A 25,286-nucleotide genomic window follows, 5' to 3' on the forward strand; every position below is an offset into this window, starting at 1 on the left:
TTTGTTCTCTTTGATTTAATCCTTGCAGTAATCTTGGATAAAGGTAGTGCTTTCCTACCATTTGTTTTTCAGTTGAGGAAATTCTCCAAATTTACAGGCTTACAGTCACAATAAAGACACTAGTTTAGGTTGTGTTTTTTTTTTTTTTTTAATTGAATCACCATGAAAAAAGTTACAAAGCTTTCAGGTTCAAGCCTCAGTCACTCAATGATCAGACCCCCATCCCTTCACCAGTGCACGTGTTCCACCACCAAGAACCCCAGTAGACCCCCCCACCCTCCCACCTGTGTGGCTGATGATCTTCACTTTATTCTCTCTGTACTTTGAATACATTCAATATTCCAACAGAAAACTATTATTATTTAGAATTTTGCCCCAACAATGAAAGCTGCTGAAAAGGCATCATTTGATAATGTGTTTTCCACTGCTGAGAGTGAAGAATATATGAGCTCGGTTTTGGATTTCTGATTTTTAGCTCAGTTCACAGTTTCGTGTGCGGCCGCTCCAGATCTCGTCTGGGCAGAGGACGTGCGGTAACACCCCCATCCCAAGATCTCCTGCGCGCCACGTCACTGCAAACTCGTACCTCTGGGTAGTGGGTTCTAGAAGATGGTGGTCGCCACATGGGTGCTGCCACCCCAGCCGAAAGAACAGGTCGAGAGAGACAAACCTACCCCACTGGGGCGGCATGGGGTTGTAGCTCAGCTCACAGTCTAGATGCATAGGAAGCCGCCGGGGGCCCAAAGTGGTTGGTAGCCCTCCAGGATCATGGTCTTCAAGGGGCAGAGGAGCCGTTTCGTGTGCGGCTGCTCCGGATCTGTCTGGGCGGTGACCCTAGTTTAGTTTACAGTGCGTGGAGGAGGTAAGTCATGTTAAAAGCAGCCATCGCGAGTGTGGAACTCGGCCACACAAACCAAACTGCAGCTGCACGACGTTCAGCCAGTGTGTGCTGTGGGCTGGCGGCGAAGGCCCTGGTGGAGCAGGAGTCCCCAGCCCGAGGCTGCGCTCCCTTCCCTCTGGTCTTATTCCCCGTTTTTGGAGGGGGCACCCTAGGGCCTCCTCCTGCTTCTGTCCGCAGGGTCCCAGCAAGCAGCCCGCCTCCCGTGCCCTCTCCTGGCCCTGACTGCCTCCATTTCAGGGCAAATAAAACCAGCCACCTAGTGCCCTCTGGAAAACTGCGTTTTAACTGTGACAAACAACACCTCCTCCCTCCAGTGGCCCCCGAAGCTCCCTGCCCTGGGTGGCCGTGCCCCCGGCGGTGCCGCCCCGAGGCGCGTGCACGTTAAGGGTCCTCCCGGCACACGGGCACGTGGTCCCACTGCTGTCACTGCACAGTGTGCCATGGGCAGCCTGGAAAAGTATGTTGGATTCTGGGCAGAGTACACCCGTGTGGCATCCTTAATCCCAGAGCTGTGCATGATCGTGTCTAACATAGTGATAGGAAAACGGGGTTGTGTGTACAGATGGCAGCGTCATCTGAGAAGACTTGGGGTGTCACAGAAGTGTGATTTGGCACCTCATCCTAGTCAGCTCCAATCACGTGTACATTTGACAGCCTTCCCATCCCTGGCTGAAGCAGCTTCTGGCGATGCCTCTCGTAAGACATTTGGAAACAGCATTTCCCCCCTGGACAGGTTTCTGTGTTAGGAAGTACCTCCTTCTCTTTAACCAGATCTGTCTCAGTGTTGATCGGACTCGTTGAGATCGGGGAAATGCGTGCAGCCCTGTGGAGTGACTCTGAGGGGCAGAGAGTTGAGGACTGCCTTTGTGCTTCTCTGTTTGTTTGTTTGTTCTAAAGCACTTGGCTGATGTTGCCGATCCCCTCAACCGCATGCCACAAGCGTTGGCACTAACCACTGCCTATCACTGTGGTCACCTTTGATAACTTTGACTCCTTTGCTGAGATTAAATTTCAGTTCTGTCAGGTTACTAAGTATGAAATAGTAATGTGGGTTAGCTTGTTTTTAGTCTGTACATCTGGTTTATAGATAACTTTAATATTGCCTGGCTGTAAATTTTCTTCTCAGAACTGTGATTTTATGGATCATCAATGATATGTTGTGAGTTCACATGAGTAAATAGCCCAGACTTAAGGTAGCCTGTTCTTAAGTGTTGCTTTCAAAATTATTTATTTGTGGCATATTAAAATACTGGGCCAGAGAGTTAGCACAGGAGCAAAGCACTTGCCTAGACAGGACCAACCGCACTTCAGCCCCTGGCCCCCCACCGTGGTCCCCGAGTACTGCCAGGGGTGACACCGTGGTGAAGAGCCGAGAGTAAGCCCGAGCACCCCAGCAGGCAAGCCCTCTGTTGGTGCTGCAGAGACACTTCAGAATCCTCTCTCCTGTTACTGGCTGCGTGGGTATTTCTCGCCGCGTACCCTGCTTCAGAGCCGTGCTCGCCACCCCTCAGCACCGTCTCTGGGACCAGCGCTGAAGTCTCTGGTGCGGTTGAGCGGCACTTTGTTTGCTTGCTCTGAGAAGCTGGATTTCCAGGGTGCTCCGCTGGGTTTCCTTTTCCTGAAAAGGGGCTGGCAGGCCAAGTGAGGCTGGGGGTTACGTTCCAAGGCAGCATTTCTCAGCTCAGGCCATGCACCACCCCGTCCACCCCAGTGTTGCAGAGGCATAGACAATCCTGAGAGGGGGGGAAGTCAGGGCGAGAGCGCCAGTGGGTAGAGCGGGCCACAGGAAGAAACCAGGACAAGGTCCAGTTACACCATCGTAGCCCCATGAGCATTTGAGGGATGAAATACTGCTCTGCGCAGAGCTGGAGCTGTAGGCTGGGGAGGCGAGGGGAGGTGAGGTGAGGTGAGGCGAGGTGAGGTGAGGTGAGGTGAGCTGAGGTGAGGTGAGGTGAGGTGAGCTGAGGTGAGGTGAGCTGAGGTGAGGTGAGCTGAGGTGAGGTGAGCTGAGGTGAGGTGAGGTGAGGTGAGGTGAGGTGAGGTGAGCTGAGGTGAGGTGAGCTGAGGTGAGGTGAGGTGAGCTGAGGTGAGGTGAGGTGAGATGAGGTGAGGTGAGTTGAGGTGTCCGTCACAGGCTTCCCACAGCGCCTGTTGCGCTTCCTCCTGGCGCTGTGGCTGGCCCCTGTCCCCTCTGGAAAGCGCCCTTTCCTAGCCCGACTAGCCCGTCTCCTCTCCTAAAGAGAACTGCCTGCTCCCTCTGTCACAGGTGACAGTTTTCTCTTTGAAACATCAGCTGACAAACTGATACTTTCTTGTTTCCCATAGACCAAGTAGGTTTGAAAGACAGACCTAAGCTCGGTTGCTCTGCTCCAATCCTTCCTTGTTTGCTTTCCAGCAGCGTCCCGGAGCCAGCACCAGCAGCGGCCTCCGCCCGGACCATGCCGGAGAGGCCAGAGAGCCCGGCCTCGGCCCGGCCAGGAGTGGCCGGTCTCACCACTGCCGCCGCTTTCAAGCCTCTGGCCTCCACCAGCGCCATCAAGTCACCAGGCTGGCAGCGGCCAAGCCCGGCAGGTACGCTCGAGAAGCCTCTCGCTGTCTTGCTTTCTGGGGTGCATGGTGGGAGTCACTGGGAAACTTGTTCTCAGCCACCTCAGAGTTAGGAAGGGCCACAGAGAGTAGCTGGAACAACTGTTACCCCTGGAGAAAAGACAGAATAAGTAAAGCATGTGCTGACATTCAGACAATGGCTGAAGAATCTCTTCCATCGTGTTTTCTGAAGATTTATGCAGAGGAGCAGAAGTTATCATAGAGCCAGGAGTAAAACATCTGCGTGCTTCACTCGTGTTTACAGAGTGTAAAGATATCTCCATCTCTTAGACTTTCAGTTTCCTCTCTGCAAAAGGACTCTGTGATCTACTTCTCCCAATGGGAACGGAATCTAAAGCACTGAGCCACCTTCTCCAGGGAAGTGGGACTCTCCCTGAATGCTGCCTTGTCTCACTGACACTCTCCTGGAATGATACTCTGTCTCTGGCTCCCTTTACTGTCCAGCCACTGATATTCTACGTGCAGTTCCTTCTCCCTGAACTCTGTTCCCTCAGTCCTCTGACCTGCTTTCAGCACTTTAAGTCTGAAAATTCCATTACCTGTGTCTGAGGTATGTGGTACCCGGGAGCAAACCAGGGTCGGCTGGGTGCAAGGCAAGGGCCCAACCCCTGTGCTATTTCACCAGCTCCCACGATGTTATCTGTTTTACAGAAAATTTTGAAATTGTTAAATATACTGGATTATTGGACTGGAGCAATAGCACAGCGGGTAGGGCATTTGCCTTGCACGTGGCCGACCTGGGTTCGATTCCTCTGTCCTTCTCGGAGAGTCCAGCAAGCTACTGAGAGTATCAGAGCCTGGCAAGCTCCCCGTGGCATATTCAATATGCCAAAAACAGTAACAACAAGTCTCACAATGGAGACGTTACTGGTGCCTGCTCGAGCAAATTGATGAACAACGGGACGACAGTGCTACAGTGCTATTGGATTATTAATTAACACTGTAAGACCTGTTCTTTTTGAAGGGACAGTGCTGACATCTCAGACTCATGTTTTTAATTCTTTCATTTACTCGGCTTATTTGTGCTATGGATTTGTTATGATAACTTGATGTGTGTTAGAAACCTAATTATAAAAAATTTCTTTGGTTGGTAATTGCAAAGGAACCAGAGAAGGTTCTAAAAATAGCCAGGGAAGGATAAAATTTCAGAGGTAGAAACTAAACAGAGGACACGTATGTTCTTCAGAGAAAGAAAGAGAATGCTCTACTTTCAGAAATTCAGAAGCATGTCAAAATAATGCGCTGCCTATTAAACTTTCGGAAATTCAGAGCATGTCAAAATATGCTTTTTTCTAATGGAACGAATACTTGAAGACTACAGTAAGACAAAATTACCACAAGAGGGCAATAGAACCCTTTCTTCTGAGTCTCATTTAATTTATAATAATTATTAGAAGCAAATAACAATTTCATGATTCATATGATTAGTATTTATTTAAAGTGTTAAGTTTTTTTTTTACATAAAATGTAGGTATACTTAGCTTGAAAATTAGAAAAATATAGACGTTGTACACAATGCTCTGCATTGTGAAGTCGGTGTCATGTTATGCCGTAAGGCTAAGATCAGGAAACGCGTGCAGGACTCCTCTCGCTGCTGTAACCGGCAGATTCACTGAAAGCGAATTGTTAGATAAAAGTCTCTGTTACGGGGCTGGAGAGATAGCACAGCGGGTAGGGCGTTTGCCTTGCACGCGGCCGACCCGGGTTCAAATCCCAGCATCCCATATGGTCCCCTGAGCACGGCCAGGGGTAATTCCTGAGTGCAGAGCCAGGAGTAACCCCTGTGCATCGCCGGGTGTGACCCAAAAAGCAAAAAAAAAAAAAAAAAAAAAAAAAAAAGTCTCTGTTACATGCTTTTGTAGAAGTAGCAAAGTTGATGGCCAGTCAGCGTCCACTCTTATTCTTGTCTACACGACAGTCTGTTACACCAGAAGGAAGCAAAAAGCAAAACCAAAGCCACTCAGAATCCACTGTTGAGGTCCCCAACCGTCTGATGCAAATGAGGAAGCTCTTTTGCTTGAGAGGGTGAGAGCTGTTCTGAGGCTGCCTCAGTCCGTGTCAGTCGGCCGGACGCAGAGTGCGGAGGGAAGCCGTGTGTGCGTGGGAACCCAGAGACGAACCCAGTGGCTCCAGCCTCTCACACTTAGAGCCTCAGGTGCCCTCTTGCTCAGTAGACAGCCTTGCTCGAGTGCGGGTGCTCGGGAGGAGAGAGGGGAGCCGCCAGGGGCAGTCAGGGCTCTTTCCTCACACACGGCGCCTCGGTCCCATGTTCCACGTGCAGGAGTGAGCCCTGAGCACCAGGTGTGTGGCCAGACCCCAAAACCGAAAGACAGAGTCCCCTCACTGCAGTCTGACCCACGTGGTTGGTTCTGAAACCAATTTGGTCATAACTAGCATTTTTATAAAAACAGCATCAGAATATAAAAATAAGATGGTACTTTAAAATATTAAGTATAGATATGCTATGAAGATGTGCCTTCTAATTTCCATATTTAAATAAACACGTGTGTATTTTGGATCAGCAAAGAGGTTGGTTTTTTTGGTTGTTATTTTTTACCATTTCATAGGAAACACAGTTTGCACGCCACTTAACTAGGTGTCTTTGTTGAGTGGTGACTTACTCATAATGTAGTTTTGAAATAATGGGTCCTTTAAAAAGCCTGTATTGAAAGAGTTACTGAAACTTTAAGACTTCCTAAGGTATTCTGAACCTGTCACAGGGTTTTATTACTTTCACTGAAATTCTCACTTTAAATTTTAGATCATTTCATGCATGCTGTGTATAGCCTGTATTACTGAGAAGGTCTGCGAACACAGTAATGCTGTATATTAGTTGATAAATAGGAACTAGGTGTGTGTCACAGAGTTGAGATTGGATCATGTTTTTCTCAGGTTGATAGTTTAATGTATACCAGCACATGTACACACGTGTGCATGATTGTTAGTGATTGAGAACAAAGTATTTTGAAATCCAAAATGTTCAGGAGCTAGAATGAATATATTAAGATAGCAGAAGAATACCTGAAGCTTGAGTTTTATGTAAAATCAGTAACACTACCTATGACTCCTCTGTCCGTAATAGTACTTTGATACTGTGAATGCAGTAATCATCTTAGAAGGTTGATGAGCTAGTAAACCTTGAGACTCAGTATTTTGTTTGTTTTCAGAAAATGAGATTTATGTTTTAAAACTTAATTTGAGTTTACTATGTTTATATGCCTAATACTTTTTTTTCTTGAGAACTTTGCATTTATTTAATAAGTAGATCTTGCCCAAACTTATAAATTTATTGGCATAAATTTTAAAACACATACATGTGTTTATATAGGTGATGTAGTTTGCTGTGTAATATTTTTCCTAGACTTTGTTTCACCTTGGAAATCAGGATTAGTGGGTATAGTTTATTAGATATGAGATCTGTGCATAGATCTTTATAAATCTACGTATGTATATATTACTGCCTTACCAACTGGACTTAGGTGGTTTTCAGAAGTCCAGTTGAAGTAATGAACAGCAGTCATCATTTCTAATTTTAATGATATACAAAATGTAAATGACTTACTTCATTAGAATAATAGTAAATTTAGGTAGATCAGTTTTATTGTTCATTGAACCCAGTTTGCTGACTTAAAGAATGGAACTGCCTGCACTGTGGTACAGTAGCTTCAGAAAACCTGAGAGGTTCCCCAAATGGAGCATTTTCAGTCTTCAGCTTATTAAAAGGAAGGTCCATATATTTCCTATAACATTGTTATGAATTAGTGATTAACACCCATTGAAGTGTGTAAAAGATACTTGGGAGAAGTCAAGTGTTTATTCCTTTATTCTTTAAGGTGGTTGCATTAATGAATTAGGCTTTTTCTAACAGATCAGTTCTTCTTATGTGACTTTCCTGCTTGAAAATGTTTTTTCATATTTTTGCTGCTCACACACGATGTGTTTGGCCCCTTAGCAGAACTTCGGGTCAGTTTGTGTTGATCTTTTCCAGCCTCATTTAATGTTTCTGATGTTCTGCATAGTCAGTACAACCACACTAAAATTCACAAGTTTACACCATAAACTTGGGCAAACACTTGTTTATCTCGTACATGCTGCTCCTTTAAAATGTTTTCTACCATTGCACTTGTGACAATTTTCTGTTCATTCTTTAAGATTAGATGCCCCATTTATGAACCTTCTGAAGCTCTTTTAGTTGTAATTCTTCTTTCTTTGTTTTGACAAAATTTTGATAACTGCATAATAGCACCCATCATGTTATTTGTTTTTTTATGCAATATCTTTCACTGCGTTTTTGGGTGTATTTTGGGGGTTTATTGGGCAACACTGGATGATGCTTAGGGGGCTGTTTCTAACTCTGCAAATGACTTATCTCCTGTCCCAACTCTCTGCCCCGGCCTCCATTTTAAAATTTTTTAAGGGCAAGGGTCAAGATTAAGGTGAGTCTTAACTACTATTTCGACTTGACAATACTTGTCACAATTTATAGGCCACTAGTGAGGACAGAGTGAATGAGTTGATAAGTAGGTCAGCTCATTTTACTTTACATATGTTCTCCTTATGATCTGAGGGATATGAAATTCATTTGTCAAAAAGTTATTCTTTCTCCTTACCAGACTTAAATTCCTAAAACAGTTGTTGAGTAAAAGTAGATGCTAGGTACCGTGTATTAGTGGCTGCTTTAAAGAAAAGATGCATAGAACACTTAAGGTGAACACTCCACATTTTCCTTGAAGCATTAACTCTTATAAAACTTTGGGTTTTATTTTTTTAATTCTGCTTCCCTTAAAAATTTTTATTTTTGTTTAACTGAGGTAGCAATTTTGCCAAAGGATCCATCGGACTCTTCCTGTCCACTCCCTTTGCACCTGTGGGAAAACTCAGTTCTGTTGCAGGGATTATTTTCTTGGACACTCTCTAATCCCTTTCTTTGTTTCTTTATATACCAAACATGAGTGAGATCGTCCACTCATTTTTCTTTCTCCTTTGTAACTTACTTGGTTTAACACGACACCCTCCAATTCCATGCATCTGCAAATAATGATAGTTGAACTTCTTTTTTACCAAGATATATTCCTTTTGTTCCTCTATTATGCCTAATTACTGTGGATAGGACTTCCACTGTTCTGTGAATAAATTGCAGCAGAGTGGACATCCATGTGTTGTGCCAGATTGTAGAAAAGCTTTCAGGAGTTTTGCCATTGAGTGTGGTATTAACTGTGATTTTTTTTTTTTAACTATATATGGTCTCTATTACATGAGGTAACTTCCTTCTGCCTTCATTTTGTTGAGGTGGTTTCATTTTTTTTCTTTTCTTTTCTAACCTTAAACAGATGTTCAGTCATGTCAAAAAGTTTCTCTGCCTCTGTTGATACCATTTTTATTTTTATTTTTCCTTTTACTTAGTTGGTGGTATATTACATAATTGTTTTGCCCATTTTGAAGCAGCCTTGCAGGAGTTATCCTGAAATCAATCCCACTTGGCTGTAATGTGCGATTCTCTCACTATTTGTTGAATTTGTTTTACTGATACTGTGTTGATAACTCTTGAATCTAAAATCATATGGTATATTGATCTGGAGTTTTATTTTAAGCACTGTCTCTGCTTTGGGTATCAGAATTATGTTGACCTCATAGAAGTTGTCTGCAGAATTCCTTTTGCATAAACTTTATGAAGGAGCTTGAGGTCAGTTTACCCCTGAAGGCTTGGTAGAACTCACAGTAAACCGATCTGGACCCAGGGTTTTGTTTGGGAGAGATTTTTAAATTACTGTTTAAATTCCTTGTTTATGGTGGGCATCTTTGATTTTCTATTTCCATCTAATTCAATCTTGGGAGTTTGCATAATTGTCAAAACCATCCATTTCTTCTAGTTTCTCCAAGTTAGTGACATTAATTTGTTTTTAGTAGTCTCATGATTGTTTATATTTCTGTGGTATCTGCTGTAGTTTTTCCCCTTTTATTTCTGAATTTGTGTATTAAGATTTTTCTCTTTTTTTCTTTGTAAGTATAAGGGTGTCTCAGTCTTGTTAGTTCATTTTTTAAAAAAAGTCAAGTGTCCTTACCTTTGTGTTTTCCATTTTAGTTATTTCTGCTCTGAGTTGCTTTGTTTCTGGGCCACACCCAGGAGTTTTCAGGGTTCACTCTTGTCTCTGCGCCTGGGAAACAGTCTTGGGGACCATCTACAGTGCTGGGATTAAATCTAGCTCAGTACATGGAAGGTAAGCACCTTCCCACTTGACTGTCACACCAGACCCTCTGCTCTGATTTCTATTAATTTTTTTCTACTGCTAAATTTTGGATTCATTTGTTGTTAGTCTTTCTAGTTTCTTATTAAGATGTGGGACTTAGATTTAAAAATAATAATGAAGAGAGATAATACAGCAGGTAGTGTGCTTTGCCTTGCATATAGCTGACGAGAGTCTGATCCTGGCGCCTGGTACGGTTTCCTGAGCCATGCCAGAAGTGAGCCTGAGGGCAAAGTCAGGAGTGAGCCCATGGGAGCATGTGGATGCCAGGGGTCAGAGCCAGGTTGGCCACAGCAGGCAAATGCGCTACCTACTGTACTATCCCCGCAAACCAAGGAATCACCTTTGTTTTTTGCTACTTTTTTTGGAGGGGGGGTCATCCCTCTGTGCTAAAGGGCTTGCTCCTGGCTCTGCACTCAGGGTTCACTCCTAACCCTACAAGATATCTGAGGTTGACCCTGGCTTGGCTACATGCAAATCAAGTGCCTTTACCCAACATACTATCTCTGCAGCCACCTACTTCTGCCGTTTTTAACTACGGCATATCTTTTTGTTCATCTGTTTGGGTTTGCTTGCTTAGGACCCTTTGAGTTTCCTAGGTTTGAGTTTCCTAGGTTTGAGTATATGCCGCCTCCTTCCGGTTGGTGGGATTCTTGCTATTGTTTCTTCCTCATTATGTCTTTATTCTCTGAAACCCCAATACGTGAATTTTGTTTCTCCTGTGCCATTTCATAAGTCTGTTTTACTTTTTAAAATTCTCATATTTTTTTCCTTTTTTTTTTCTGGATCGCATTGATTTGATCTTTAACTTCTTCCATTTAGCTTCTGAGCACCACTATTTTGTTTCTTAGTTAAACTTTTCTATGGCTCACTCATTTCTATTGTATTTTTCACATAGTTTTTCTCATACTTTCCGTGTCTTTATATTGTGAAAGAACTTTACTTAAATGAAAATCTTTAAGATTGATTCCTCTAGGGAGTTTTAGTATGATATGCCTGGGGTTCTTCCAGGCTTTTGTCTTCATCCATCAGTATGGGTGAGTTTCCGCATTTCTTATTTACACTCAGTGTTTTATGAGGGTTGGGGTGAGGGTCTGTTTTCAAGCTGGCCAGCATGACATGATCACGAATTCCAGACAGAGAACTGGCCCTCTAGTATAGATCTGGTTAGTGCCATTGTGGAAGAGCACATGTAAAGACTCATAAAGAACTTCAGTTCTTAGCCGAGGGCAGGTAGTCCAGTATGTTTAGGATTGTGTGGTGGGTGGAAAGAAAGCTGGATCCGTATGTGAGCCTCGTCAGATAGGACATTGCAAAAAAGAGGGGATGAGATGACATAAAAAAAAAAAAAACCTGTTAAAGTTTTTTCCCAGTTTTTATTGAGGCACCCTGATTTTCAGTACGGTTACTGATCGACGTTTGTGCATACCGTGTTCTAACACCACGCCCGCTGCCGACTGTTGGCGTCCCCCACCAGAGTCCCCGACCCCTCGGTCAGTTCAGCTCTGTAGACCAGTGACTCTTAAGTTCTATTGCCTTTTGGCCATTTGTCATTCCTGTGCTGTGTTTCTGCACGTCTCACAGAGGAGAGTGATGTTTTAGTATTGGTCCCTCTCCTCCTTACTAGTGTTACGTTTAGCATGATGGTACCCTCCAGTTCTTTCAGCGGCAAACTGCATCATTTCATTTTTAAGTCAAGTATAATTCCATAGTGTGTAATATTAAAATATCCTAGAAAGTAGCAATCTTATCTGCAGTATTAAAAGATACATATAGTTGTTACATTTAAAAGATCCTGTGTGTGTGACGTGAGCGTAGAGATGAGAGGTTGCTGAGATTGGGACCAGAGGGATCGCACAGCGGGTACTTTGTACGCAGCCAACCCAGACTCAACCCCAGCATCCCATAGGGTCCCCCGAGCACCACCAGGAGTGATTCCTGAGTGCAGAGCCAGGAGGAACCCCTGCGCATTGTCGGGTGTCACCCCAGATGGAGCTGATAGGGTAGGCATGGCCGTGTGTACTATCCTGAGTGCTGCAGCAGGAGCGGAGAGAACCCGCAGGCAGGAGCATGCCAGGCTCTTACCCCTTAGCCCGGCTGGGCTGCCAGTGTTGGCCATTGCTCTCCAGGGAGCCTGATTCCCTTCGTCTGGGTCTTCTCTATTAAAATATTAGACATGGAAAACCTAGACTTTGTTCTGAATACGTCAGATTATGGTACAGGAAATTGGTTATTCATGTCTCTAGGGCTTTTTTAATGCAACGTGTCTACTTAGAAACAAAATTTTAGTGAATTGTGTATCATATATGAGAAATAATGGAAAATCTAATTTTATTATATACTTAATTTCCTTTGGCCTAGTACATTTGTTTCCCCTAGATTTTCACTTTTTAATGTTGACTCCTCTTCAGTTCTTCTTGTCGTTGTGAGATCGTATCTTTGACTTTGAGTGAAGCTCTGCAGGAATCACTTGGGTGACATGTTGCCATGGAAATAAACAGTGAGATGGAAAGGGGTTTATTCTAAGGAAAAAGGTAAAAACTCTACAGAACTAAACTGGTAAATAATTAAGTACTCATGTTTTCACTTATGTAGGTCAAACTCTTTCAAGTTCATAGAAGTGCTTTAAATTTTGCTTTCACTAGTTATAGGGTTTTTTTTCCCACTTTAAAAAATGTTGATGTTGACCATTTAGATACTGAGTTATTATTTTACTAGTATAGTAATAACAGGTTTTTTTTGCTCAGAAAAATCAATGAGCTGTGAAATTTTGGATAATACCCTAATCATTATTTTCTGTACAAAACACTGGGACTTTTTTTTCTTGGAGCTATAGAAAATATAGTTTTCGTTAGGCTTTCTTTCACAGCAGTCAGAGTTCTTTGGCTGTGGTGAGTATTTCTTTTGCAGCTTTCATTAGCAGCTTTTGGGTTTTGTTTTGTGGATCACACCCAGGGATTCTCAGGGCCTCCTCCTGGTGAGGCTCGGGGAGCCGCACGTGGTGCCGGGAGGGATTGTGCCCTGCACACTGCCCTGTCACTCAGGCGCCCGCGAGCGTTCTTACGGCACGCAAGCACAGCCACCCTGTGTCTCTTAGTTGTGTGCACACAGAACTTCCTGTTTATTCTAAAGGCACGTGATGTTGGAAGGATGTTAGTGAACTTTCTTGTTTTTATCTTTGTCTGTATCCATGGAAACAGACATTGAAAGAAAGCATTTAGTTGATACTATAGTGAGACCCTCAGTATTTATTTAATATTTTAAATTAAAGATGTTCTTAACCTCAAATATTCTGTATTAACAAATATCAGTTTTCCGGCGACTAAGTAAGGCATCACTTTCCTAGGGATTGTAGATTTCTTTTGGTCCAATAGAGAAGGGAAAAAAATACAACCTTAGGCTTCAAAATGAATGATTTGAGTATTTGTTGTCTCTCGGGGATCATCCTTATCTACAATATCTCCAGCATTAAGAATAAATTGGGCATAATAATACCTATCAAGGGGGATCCTTGGCAGTTAAATGGTGGCACTGATTAATAGCAATGACGTTTTTTTTTTTATTTGTTCTTTTGGCTGGCTTTTTAAAAATGCCATCGAAATGTCTAGTTTATGTTTTTTAAGGAATACTTTTACTTTGAAAGTATTTAGAGTACACAGGTTTATATAAAATTTCAAATCAATACAAATTTACTAATGAACTGGTATAGTCAAAGAGAAATCAGAAGAATCCCAGATCCTGTAGTGTTTTGTATGCAATCATTCTGACTAAATCGTGCATTTTCCTGACACATGATAACAATAGTTTGTTTATTTGGGAAGGACTAAATATTCCTTTATAGTATCCTGCTGCATTTTAACACTAAAGAAGCTTTTTTATTCACTATAAGCTTAGAGAGAAATGATATATTTATCGATTTTTTTTTTCGGTCAAGGAAGACTCATATTTTTGAGATCTGATTAGATCAGAGACTGAAGGATGAGCATTGCAGTTTTTAGTGGAAATAAATTCTGCCTTTTATTTGAAGTCTAACGGAGATAGGGGTGAGAAAGAAAATCGGCGTTTCTACAAACATCCCAAATTTTACTGTAAGCTTTATGGTCCAGTAATAAATCAAGATCACTAGATTTTCTTAGCTTAGGTGGATAGATTTACTGGTTCCATCTTAATTTTTTACATGAATAAGCAAAGTGTTACCGGTTGTGTATGTTTCCTTTCTTCTCACGAAGTCCCGTTGCCCTCTGCTCCCTGCATTCTGACACCGCTAGCTCCACCGTACACTCCTCGGAAAGCAACTCGAGCTGCTGGTGGTCAAGATTGTGGTGTGAAACATGGGAATAAACTTGTTATAGAACAAGTAAATTTTTTTTTTAGAATCATATGTCTCAGAATAAATAAAATAGCCATTAACATTTTTCCCCCTTTCTTTAAATGTCCTTTCATTGTCCTTTATTTCCATGTTGGAGCCTTTGCAGTGTTGAAGCCCAACCTGAAGATTAGGGTATTGTGAGTGCACTTTTTTTTTTCTTTTTGGGTCACACCTGGCAATGCACAGGGGTTACTTTGGGCTCTGCACTCAGGAATCACCCCTGGCAGTGCTCAGGGGACCATATGGGATGCTGGGAATCTAACCTGGGTCAGCTGCGAGCAAGGCAAACGCACTACCCACTGTGCGATTGCTCCAGCCCCCTCGTGAGTGCACCTTTGATCCTGTTTAATATTCCTGAAAATGTTATGCCTTGGATTAAAAAAAAATTACTGTAGTTTTCTCTCTCTCCAAAAAACCTGTCTGGTTTTTCTCATTCATCTACAATTAGAGCATGACTTGCTTTTCCACTGTAAAATTAAAAATTGAGATGTTGCGGTTATTTAGAAGACGTAAATATGTCATAAGAAATAAATGTTTAATTGAATGATAGCACTATCAGATATATGTATTAAAACTTTATTTCCAGGTTTCTTTTGCTCATTAGTCTGACCAAATGGAAGTTTTCTATGTAGGATCTAGTTATAGGGAGAAAAGTACAAGACTGGGAATGCCAAATTCTGATGATATTGACACCAAGATTTATAAAGAACTGAATCTAGCCCGTGTCCTCAAAGCTCACTTTAATTAAGACCCTCTAGATCCAGTTTAATCTGGGTTCTCAGAGTTGAAAGGCTGGTTGCTAATGGAAGAAACTAACCTCGTAAAGTTGCAGAAACACTTGATACTGAGCCTGCGCTGCACCTGTTTCTCGTCTGTGGGGCCACATACCAGCGTTCCCCACCTCTGAGAGAAATGACAGTGGTCTAATCTCTTCAATTTTGCTCTTAATCTTGGAATAAAATAATCTTTGACTCCTTTCAATAAAATGTGTGCAGAACCTCAGAATGCACTTTCCTCTGATCCTGGATTTGGGCTCAGCTTCAGGACTTTCCCGTGCCCACTGGGCATGACTTCATGTCTGGGTAAGAGGAGCAGACCATTCTTTATGCTGGCAGCACCCAGAGCTTGACAGAGCAAGTTCAGAGACGACCATCTGTTGGATGGCGGGGAGGGGCCCAGGAAGGAGCACTCGCTACACATGGTCGTGCAACTGTTGTGTCCTGTTGCCCAGTGCAGTGTGTCACTTCTGAGTTCTGCAGTGCTGATTACAGTTCTTGATCTCCCGGGCAGTGTCATCTCACTTTGATGTGGCGGCTGTTTATATGAGCACAGCCCTGGGATCAGTGTGTGTGACAGGAACGCTTGCTGTTTCTCGGGCACGGGCTTACCCAGGACTGCCTTTGGAAGGCACGAACATTTGCCTTTTGGGGGGCAGAGGGGGCTGCCCACACCCAGCGGTGCTCAGGCCTTACTCAGGGTCACCATATGGAGTGTCCGTCTCAAACCCGGTTGACTGCTGCAAGGCAAGCTCCCTGCCCGCTGCCCGTATGTGTCTTTATTCTTAGGGGGAGGGCATTATTCTAAGTGTAATAAGGATGAAACAGGATTTATTTTGAAAATACAAAACATTCTATGGTTATTCTAGATGTACGACCATAAATTCTCTGCTTCTCTATCTTAATTTGTTGAGACACTTACGGCAATTAGAGTTTGCACAGCAGTGTGTATTGAGAGTTCTAATGCTCCAGTCTGGCCTTATCCTTGGCGAGTGTGCGAGTGTAGTAGGTCCACAGCTACGTGACCATGTTGCTGGCCACACCTGGCAGTGCTCGGGAATTACTGCCAGCTCTGCACTCAGCAGTTACTTCTGGCCACGCTCAGGAGACCGTGTGGGACGCCTTTTCCTGGGGCAAAGGGAGTCAGGAGTGGGGAAAGTTGAGGACAGCCTGTACTGGAACTAGGAAGTGCCGGGGGCGTTTCCTCGCAGAGTGGCGAGGTGGCCATCTTCAAACTGCTGTCACCTAAGAGATGTCCACATAAAAGCCGGCACTTTTATGATGAAATAAACCTGACGTGTTGTGGTCCCCGCACCATAGGAGCCCTGCTGTTCTCTGTGTGCCTACAGCCTGCAGAGTGTGAAGGCGGCCGGGCTCCTCGGGGGCACCCGCCCCAGGCTCTCCTTCCTGCCCCCCTGAGCCAGGTCAGGAGCTCAGGGCTGGCACGTGACTGCTCCAGAGTCCCTTCCCCTCACTGGGACAGTGGGAAATTCAGTCTGGGGAGATGGAGCCTCGCTCCATCCTTACTGGCAGTGACTGGGACTTGGTGATGCGCTTGTGTCCCGCGCGTGTAGGCCGGTGTGTGTGTCCCGTGCGTGTAGGCCAGTGTGTGTGGGCCAGTGTGTGTGTCCCGTGCATGTGGGCCAGTGTGTCTGTCCCGTGCATGTAGCCCGGTGTGTGTGTCCCATGCGTATAGGCCGGTGTGTGTGTCCTGCGTGTGTGGGCCAGTGTGTCTGTCCCGAGTGTGTGGGCCGGTGTGCGTGTCCCGTGCGTGTGGGCCGGTGTGTGTTTCCCGTGTGTGTGTAGGCCGGTGTGTGTGCTCCAGCACAGCAGCCCGGCGGGTGTGGGAGTTCGGTTCCTCCTGAGTGCTGACAGTGGTTAGCCGCCAGGTGCAGCTTCCCTTCTACAAGGTGCCTTCTTCAGTGTCCTGGGACACGGCCTCGCGCTTCGTGCTCAGGAGAGACTCCTTGTGCTCAGTGAGTTGCGTGCTCAGACTCCTTCTCCTCGAGACAGGGCCAGATGGGTCGTGTCCCCCTTCACAGTGACTGACGGAGAATTAGTTCGTTCGTTGCTAAAAATGTTCTCAATGACTTCAGTCTGTTAAGGGCTTATAGAGAGATAATTTGATAAAATATAGACATATGGTAGATCAAAGGACTTTGACTCTAAGATCTGACTTTCAGATTTCTCACTTGGTAGTTTGTGCCTTATTTGAAGTCCTTAATCTAATCCACATTTTAAGAACATCTTCATGGGGATCTTCAAAAGACGAAACTTATTTGGAATTTTTTAATTTTCATTTAATTAATCAACTGTTTTTTTGCTTTCTGTTTGTAAGGATTTGGAGGTTTAAAGGTGATCATTTTTTTGCATGTGAAAAGTTCATTGCTGTCTAAGGGAAAGATTTCATAGGATATTTATTGATAAATAGTCACTAAATTATAAAGGATGGGCAGAAATGATACTTGCAGAAGAAAGTTCTATGAGAAATTTACATGGGAAGATGGGGGGTAGCAAGGAGTTGGGGGGAGAAAGGGAGAGAGGGAAAGAGAGATAGAGAGAAGGGGAGAGAGAGCGGGAGAGAGAGGGAAAGAGAGAGAGATAGAGAGGGAGGGAAAGAGAGACAGAGAAGAGGAGAGAGAAGGGGAGAGAGACAGAGAGGGAAAGAGAGACAGAGAGAAGGGGAGAGAGGGAAAGAGGCAGAGAGAAGGGGAGAGAGGGAGAGAGAGGGAAAGAGAGAGAAGGGGAGAGAGGGAGAGAGAGAGAATTGCGGAGTCCCAAGAAGCAGGCCTGGCCGTTGTTGAAGGCACAGCACTTAGACTGGGGTGTAGAGCAAGTCTCTGAGGCCAGACTGTCTGCGGTCAGAGCTACAAAATGCTGAAAAGGTCTGGAAATAGTGTTGGATAATGGTGACCCAGGTGAAATTCTGGTATGGTGGTGGGGAAGCGTGATGGTGGACAGGCAGGAGGCGGTGAAGTGAGCGTCTGAAGTGACTAGGATGCACAGAGCATGCCCTGGAGGGATTGGGAAACTGTTTCAAAGCAAATACGGACAAGATGTACGGGGAGATAATCTGCAGGATAGGTTGGAGTAGTGACAGAGCAGACACTTGAGGAGAGTTGCGGTAGTTCAGACGTGAGAGTGAGGTTGGTCCTGAGGGAGAGTGCCTGCGGGTCTGAGGGAGGAGGCCCGAGCAGGGGAAGGACAGTGACAGTGGGAGCAGCCTGGGAGTAAGCAGGCCTGTTCCCGAGAGAGCGCGGCAGCCTGGCTTTGCTGGAGCACAGGCTGAAAGGTGGAGAGTGGCTGGTGGGGCTGGACACCCCAGTGTGTGCAGGGAGTGGGGGAGGGTCACCCCAGTGTGTGTGAGCGAGTGGGGGAGGGTCACCCCAGTGTGTGTGCAGGGAGTGGGGGAGGGTCACCCCAGTGTGTGTGCAGGGAGTGGGGGAGGGTCACCCCAGTGTGTGTGCAGCGAGTGGGGGAGGGTCACCCCAGTGTGTGTGCAGCGAGTGGGGGAGGGTCACCCCAGTGTGTGCAGGGAGTGGGGGAGGGTCACCCCAGTGTGTGTGCAGCGAGTGGGGGAGGGTCACCCGGGGCGATAAGCCGTCCGGGGAAGCCGCGGGTCGGCTCCTGCAGAACTGTGGTCGGGTCAGCCGTGGGTCGAGGGGCAGTTGGAAGGATGGATGTGAGGGAACCGCTGTTCGGGTGGCGGCTCATGTGTGGACACTGCAGGTGGGGAAGGGGGTGGAGAGGGAGTCTGGAGTGCTGCACCCACACTAGGGATTCAGTGTGGCCTTGATTCTGGAGTGGAGGAGAGGTGCTCCGGTGTCTAGGCTGACCAGCGACCGGCTCATGCCCCTGCTCAGAAACGACAGGGAGAAAGAGGGCGGGGAGCCCGTCTTTGCCTGGGGTTTGCTTCATGCGCCTGGGGCCTACGGGACCTCTCTGGAGCAGCCGTGCCTGGAGCTGTCCTCGCCGGCTTCTCTCTGTGGCCGCTGTTGCCTGTGTCTGAGGTGGAGCCCCTTCAGAGCCTGAGGGAGGGCGGGCGCCTGACCATCACAGACTCTCACTCGCGTCCCCTTTCTCTTCCAGCACCATCCACGGGGAGGATCTCCAACAACGTGCCGTCAGCCAGAGCGGCTGCCCCCGCCGGCTCCACGGGGGCCCCCGCCCCACCCGGCGAGGAGGACACGCTGGTGCAGAGAGCCGAGCACATCCCGGCGGGGAAGCGCACGCCCATGTGCGCCCACTGCGACCAGGTCATCAGGTGTGTGGCTCCGCTTCTCGGAAGTGCTCGGGACACTGTGAGATGCTGGAGGTGCCGTGCGTGAGAGTGCCTGTGGGGCTGTGTGTGGAGGGGGATGAATATGGGCGTACATCCTCCTGCTCTCCTCATGTTCCGTGACGTAGGACTGGGCTGAGGGTGATGTTTCTAGGTAACACTTTCCACAGAAAGGGATTCTGGGCTCTGTGAAAATAACTTGGTATATAGATTCTGAGAGAACTGAAGGATATTATGATTTAATGTGGCTTTTCAAAGAAGAAAAGCATTTATGACTCAGAAGGACCCTGATATAATATTTCTCAACTCCTTTATTGAAGAAATTATGAAGATGAGGATTTGATTTAGATTTAAAAATTAGTGCTGTAAATTAAAGCACAACGAATGGGTCCTAGGCAGACAACTAGATTTTCAAGTACCTAAGGATATAATTGCCTTAACATCTGTTTTAAATATTTTCATGTTCAGTTCACAGCCACTACTTTAAGGTGTGTCTCTGGGTCTTTGTATTTTGGGGTGGGAAGGAGGCACACCCAGGTCTCTCCTGGCTGGCCTTGGGGTCTATATACAGTGCCAGGATCCAGCCGAGGTCAGCCACAAGCAAGGTAAGCACCCTCCCCTCTACACTATATTATTCAGGCCTGTTGGGTGTGTGTGTGCGAGTGTGTGTGGGGGGTGTGTGTGTGTGGGTGCGTGTGTGGGGTATGTGTGTGGGTGCATGTGTGTGGGGTGTGTGTGTGTGGGTGCGTGTGTGTGGGGTGTGTGTGTGGGTGCGTGTGTGTGGGGTGTGTGTGTGGGTGGGTGTGTGGGGGGGTGTGTGGGGGGTGTGTGTGGGGGGGGTGCATGTGTGTGGGGTGTGTGTGTGCGTGTGTGTGTGGGGTGTGTGTGTGTGGGTGTGTGTGTGGGGTGTGTGTGTGTGTGTGTGTGGGTGTGTGTGGGGGGTGTGTGTGGGTGTGTATGTGCGCGTGTGTGTGCGTGTGTGTGTGTGTGTGGGTGGGTGTGTGGGGTGTGTGTGTGTCTGTGTGAGTGCGTGTGTGTGGGGTGTGTGTGTGTGGGGTGTGTGGGGGGTGTGTGTGTGGGTGTGGGTGTGTGGTGTGTGTGTGTGGGGTGTGTGTGGGGGGTGTGTGTGGGTGTGTGTGTGGGGTGTGTGTGTGGGGTGTGTGTGTGGGTGTGTGTGTGGGGTGTGTGTGTGGGGTGTGTGTGTGGGTGTGTGTGTGGGTGTGCATGTGTGTGGGGTGTGTGTGTGTGCGCGTGTGTGTGTGTGTGGGGGTGGGTGTGGGGGGTGCATGTGGGGGGGTGTGGGGGTAGGTGTGTGTGTGTGTATGTGTGTGTGCGTGTGTGGGGGGGTGTGGGGGGGTGGGGGTAGGTGTGTGTGTGTGTGTGTGTGTGTGTTAATTGGATCACCCTTGCAAAGCTGATCATGATGGGGTTTCAGTCATACAGTGTCTCAACACCCGTCCCTCCACCAGGATGTGTTTTCCAGCACCCGTGTTCCAGGCACTCTTTCCCCCTCCCTCCCCCTCCATCCCCCTCCCTGCCCCTCCATCCTTTTGGGACACTGTGGTCTGTAACACAGACACTGAAAGGTCATCACACTTATCCCCTTACCTGCTTCCAGCACTCAGTTCTTAGCCAGCACGATCATTTCCAGCTGTTACTGTCATGCTGGTCCCTCTCTGTCTTACCCACCCTCTGCCCCCCACACTTACGGTAGGTCCCAGACATAGGCCAGCCCTCCCGGCCCTTGTTCCCGTAGTCTCAGACTATTCTTTATGTATATATACATATGTAACACAAATCAGTGCAGTCATTCGGTACCTGCCCCTCTCCTTCTGACTCATTTTACTCAGTCTTATACTCTCCATGTCCATCTATTAATAGGCAGATTTCATGGCTTCATTTTCCCCAACAGCTGCATAGTATTCCACTGTGTAGCTGTACCATATTTTCTTTGTCCAGTCATCTGGTCTCAGGCATTCAGGTTATTTCCAGATTCTGGCTATGGTGAACATTGCTGCAGTGAACATAGGAGTGCAGTTGTTGTTTCTGCTGTGCATTTTTGGTTCCCCAGAGTATATTCCCAGAAGTGGTATTTCTGAATCAAATGGGAGCTCAATTTCTAGTTTTTTGAAGAAAGCCCATATTGTTTTCCAAAAAGACTTGACCAGTCGGTACTCCCACCAACAATGAAGGAGAGTCCCTTTCTCCCCGCATCCATGCCAGCATTGGTTGTTCATGTTCTTTTTGATGTGTGCCAGTCTCTGTGTGTGAGATGATACCTCATTGTTGTTTTGATTTGCATCTCCCTGATGATTAGTGATGAGCATTTTTTCATGTGCCTTTTGGCCATTTTTGAATTTCCTCTTCAAGAAAGTTTCTGTTCATTTCTTCTCCCCATTTTTTGATGGGGTTGAATTTTTTTTCTTGTAGAGTTCAACCAGTGCCTTATATATCTTTGATATTAACCCCTTATCAAAGGGTTTGGGGTGATTAACCTTTCCCATTCTGTAGGCGGTCTATGTATCCTGGTCACTATTTCTTTTGAGGTGCAGAAGCTTCTTAGTTTAATGTCGTCGCATTTGATATCTTTGCTTCCACTGCTTGTTAGTGTTGTTTCATCTTTGAAGATGCCTTTAGCTTTAATGTCTTGGAGGTTTTTTCCTACTTTTTTTCCATGTACCTTAAGGATTCAGGCCTGATACTGAGACCTTTAATCCATTTGGATCTGACTGTGGTGCATGACAGTAGAAGTCTGAGTTCATTTTTTTTTACGTGTAGCTGTCCAGTTTTCCCAGCGCACTTGTGATTAACTTGTGCCTTCAGCGCATCATGGTCTGAAAAGATAGTTCAAACACAGTTTCTAGTTTCCTGAGGTATGTCTTGTAGCCCAGCATGTGATCTATCTTGGAGAATTTCCATGTGCACTGGAGAGGAATGTATGTTTGCTTTTGGCGGGTGGAAAGCCCTGCATATATCTACTAGCCCTCTCTTGGCTGTTTACTTCTTCAAAGCCAGCATTTTCTTGCTGAGTTTTAGTCCCGTTGCTCCATCGAGAGGGGACAAGGCAGTGTTGGAGTCTCCGGCTACTCACTGTTGTGAATTCCATTAGCAGTTGTTCTAAGTATTTTGCTGGTCCTTCATTGGGTGTGTATGTTTAGGAGTGTAGCTTCTTCCTACTGTACACATCCCTTGATTTTTGAAAATGGTTTTTGCTGTCCCTCTAACCTTTATCAGCCTGAAATCCGTGTTGCTGGCTACCAGTATGGCCATCCCGGCCTGTCTGAAGGAGCTGTTTGCCTTCCCTTGCATGCCGCTGACTCCAGCTCAGTCTCTGGCACCTCAGGGTCCTCCAGGTGCCACCAGGCATGGTCCCGAAGTACGAAAGCAGGGCAAGCCCGAGCATGGCCACCTGTGGCCCAACACACCCCCCTCCTGCCACAGAGCAAAAGGAAAAACAACAACAACAGAATGAGCATGGGTAAAGTAGGAAGATCCAGATTGTATTTGCCATCTCCACCTGCCTTGGTTTCAGATTTAATACTGTACCAGGATTTAATTTTATGCACTGTCTTCCTGAAGGCAAAATAATATCTTTTATGTGAATTACATGAATAGCCATCCTTAATTGCATCTTCATCTGTTAAATTTTATATTGCTCTAGATTAGCCCCAAACTTACAATCAGTTAAGCATTAAAGCTTCATTCATTTACTAGGAAAGTTAATAAGAATAGGGATTACTTCATGTTCGGATCACATAACAGTAATTAACATAGCATATTTGCTAAAGCAGCTTGAAAAGGTTGTGGTCAGTTCAGAGGCCTCGTCAAAGCATAATTCTAGTTCCTGGCCTCAGTGTTGGCGTCACTTACCAGAGCCAGGCCGCCTGAGATCAAGTGACCTTCTCCTGGACACCTGTTTTAATAACAAGCTGCAGTCGCAGGCTTGATATTTTCAATACAGTCTATTGTATTGAGGCAAAGACTCAGATGTTTTAAGATTTGTTTTATAATTTCTGTTGTTTCCCATAGTCCAGTGTTAGTTTGTAACTTTTGTTTTGCATTTCTTTTCTCGGTACTTCAAATTTTCAGAAGCATGTTTTAGATAAAAACAAACACAAATTTCTATTTTGTTTTGCTGGTTTTTTCCTTAAACCTCAAAAATTTGTATCACTGATGTCAGTACCCTCTCTCTGCAGCTTAAAGCTCCGTATATAATCTTACATGAATAGAATGTTTTAAACACGCCTGGTTTGTAGATAGACAGGATGCTGTATCTTAGGTACTTTTTTAAGTTTTAAGTTTATGTGGAACATTCCCAGTCTGTTTGTTAAGTAAACAATTTCTTTGGCTTATATGCCTGGAAAGATCACTGCTAAGCTCTGTATGATAAACAAAGAGAAAATCAGGGGAGTGTACCCAAAACCACATTTTAGTCTCTTTGGAAAAATGGACTTTTAAAAACTGTTCCTCGACTGTTCCACCTAATGGCATAAAAATCTGTTGTTCACTCGTGTTGCCTAGTGAGCTGAAGACACTTCAGACATGCCTCTTGGCATCTTTATGGAAAAATTGTGTAATTTATGGTCTTGATTCACTATTTTTAATTAGTCTCATCACTGGAGAAATTGCAGCATAGCATTATATGTGTTTTAGGGTGCATCACTGGAAATCAGCGGCGAGTCTGCACTGAAATTCAGACGATCATGTCTGCCCCTGTGTGTTCTGACCTGCCAGCTCTCTGCCCACTTTCTTTTGGCTATCACTGTTGGTCTTAAAGTTCACAGACTGTTTTTGTTCTTGCGTTTAGAATACTTTAGATATGGGAAATAGCCACTTGTTATATTATTCTGCCTTTTCATATTGTTCTGTCTTTTCTTCGGTAAAACATCAACACATTCACGGTTAGTCAAATCTTTGTATTGCAGCGAGACAGAAAGTCACGTCTGCTCACTTGTTTTGTGCTCGCCATGCCCAGGCTGGTTTGAAGAGAGCCTCCTCCTACACATAGTTGGTGTCTGTCTCACCGTCCCTTTCAGGTAGCTTGGGGACTCACTTAGGTGGTGGATTTTGATTTTTTTTTTTTTTGGTCATTGCACATCCATAAATGTTTTGTTGCTTCTAAATTATTCTAGGACCTCATCAACCCCTCAGTACAAAAGCCCACAACTTAAGAAGCGATGCAGTAGTGGGCCTTGAAAATCAATACTTTGTACAATGAGAAGCCATTAAACATTTATGAAATAGCGGTTAATGCTTAGGTACTAGTCATCGCAGCATATGAATGTATCATTGTATCCCTTAAGGTTACATAACGCAGATGTAAATGATACAAATTCTGTTGCTTACAGGGTGTAAACATGAACTCTGGAGCTGTACTTCAAGTTTCAAAAAGTTGTTCTGAGGCTACACCCAGCAGCCAGGCCGTGCCCCTGCCTCTGCACTCGGGGAACCAACCACCTGGGTGCTGGGGATCGAGCTCGGGTCACCTGGGTGCGGGCAGACCCCCTCCCCCCCCACCCCCCCCTGCAACGTCTGTCACTGCAGCCCCTCTCCTGCTTGTTCTGGCCTCGCCGGGCTTGAACCTGAAGTCCCCCTCACGCCTCTGGGCTGGGCCCACAGCTCTCGACCACCCCGTCCCTTGGCTTTCCTGGACGTCCCGTGTTGCCGTGGGAACGGCCGGTGGGAGTGACCCACCTCGCATGCCCGGGAAGGTGCACGGAACACACGCGCCGGAGGGAAGGGAAGGTGTGGGGACGGGCTGGAGTTCCCCCTCTGTGCTTTCTCCTCCCCCGCCTTCCCCTCCCGGTCAGCGGTGGGTGGCGCTGTTGTTACACACGGGACTCAGACCCGAGGGCCTGTGTTTCTGTCTGACTGTTCAATAGCTTCAGAACCCTGAGCACTTCTCCCCGTTTCCATGGCGCCCAGCCTGGAGTCAAGCCACTGTATTTCCTCACTTAAGATAATGCGGCTGTTTTCTGATTAGTTCTTCAGCATTTTCTCTTGCCCCGTTCCTCTTTCTCAACCAGGTGACGAGTAATTCTGATAAAATAGTAATGAAGTCCTGTCACTTTGTTAGCGGCATGTTACTATGATGGCTCCAGTTTTTGTA

The 25,286-nt window shown here is 45.9% G+C and overlaps 1 protein-coding gene across 7 annotated transcripts in view; it reads left to right on the top strand.

Moving 5' to 3' along the window:
* The window catches only part of PDLIM5 (PDZ and LIM domain 5), a 170,188-nt gene that overhangs the window by 130,353 nt on the left and 14,549 nt on the right, over nucleotides 1-25,286 (top strand). For all 7 annotated transcript variants that reach the window (XM_055140585.1, XM_055140586.1, XM_055140587.1 and 4 more), the window contains 2 exons: nucleotides 3,297-3,472; nucleotides 18,988-19,162. In XM_055140585.1, the coding sequence (XP_054996560.1) occupies nucleotides 3,297-3,472; nucleotides 18,988-19,162 (351 nt within the window). The remainder of the gene's footprint in view (nucleotides 1-3,296; nucleotides 3,473-18,987; nucleotides 19,163-25,286) is intronic.

The sequence above is a fragment of the Sorex araneus genome, chromosome 5 (assembly GCF_027595985.1).
Source record: "Sorex araneus isolate mSorAra2 chromosome 5, mSorAra2.pri, whole genome shotgun sequence".
In the NCBI taxonomy this organism is placed as follows: Eukaryota; Metazoa; Chordata; class Mammalia; order Eulipotyphla; family Soricidae; genus Sorex; species Sorex araneus.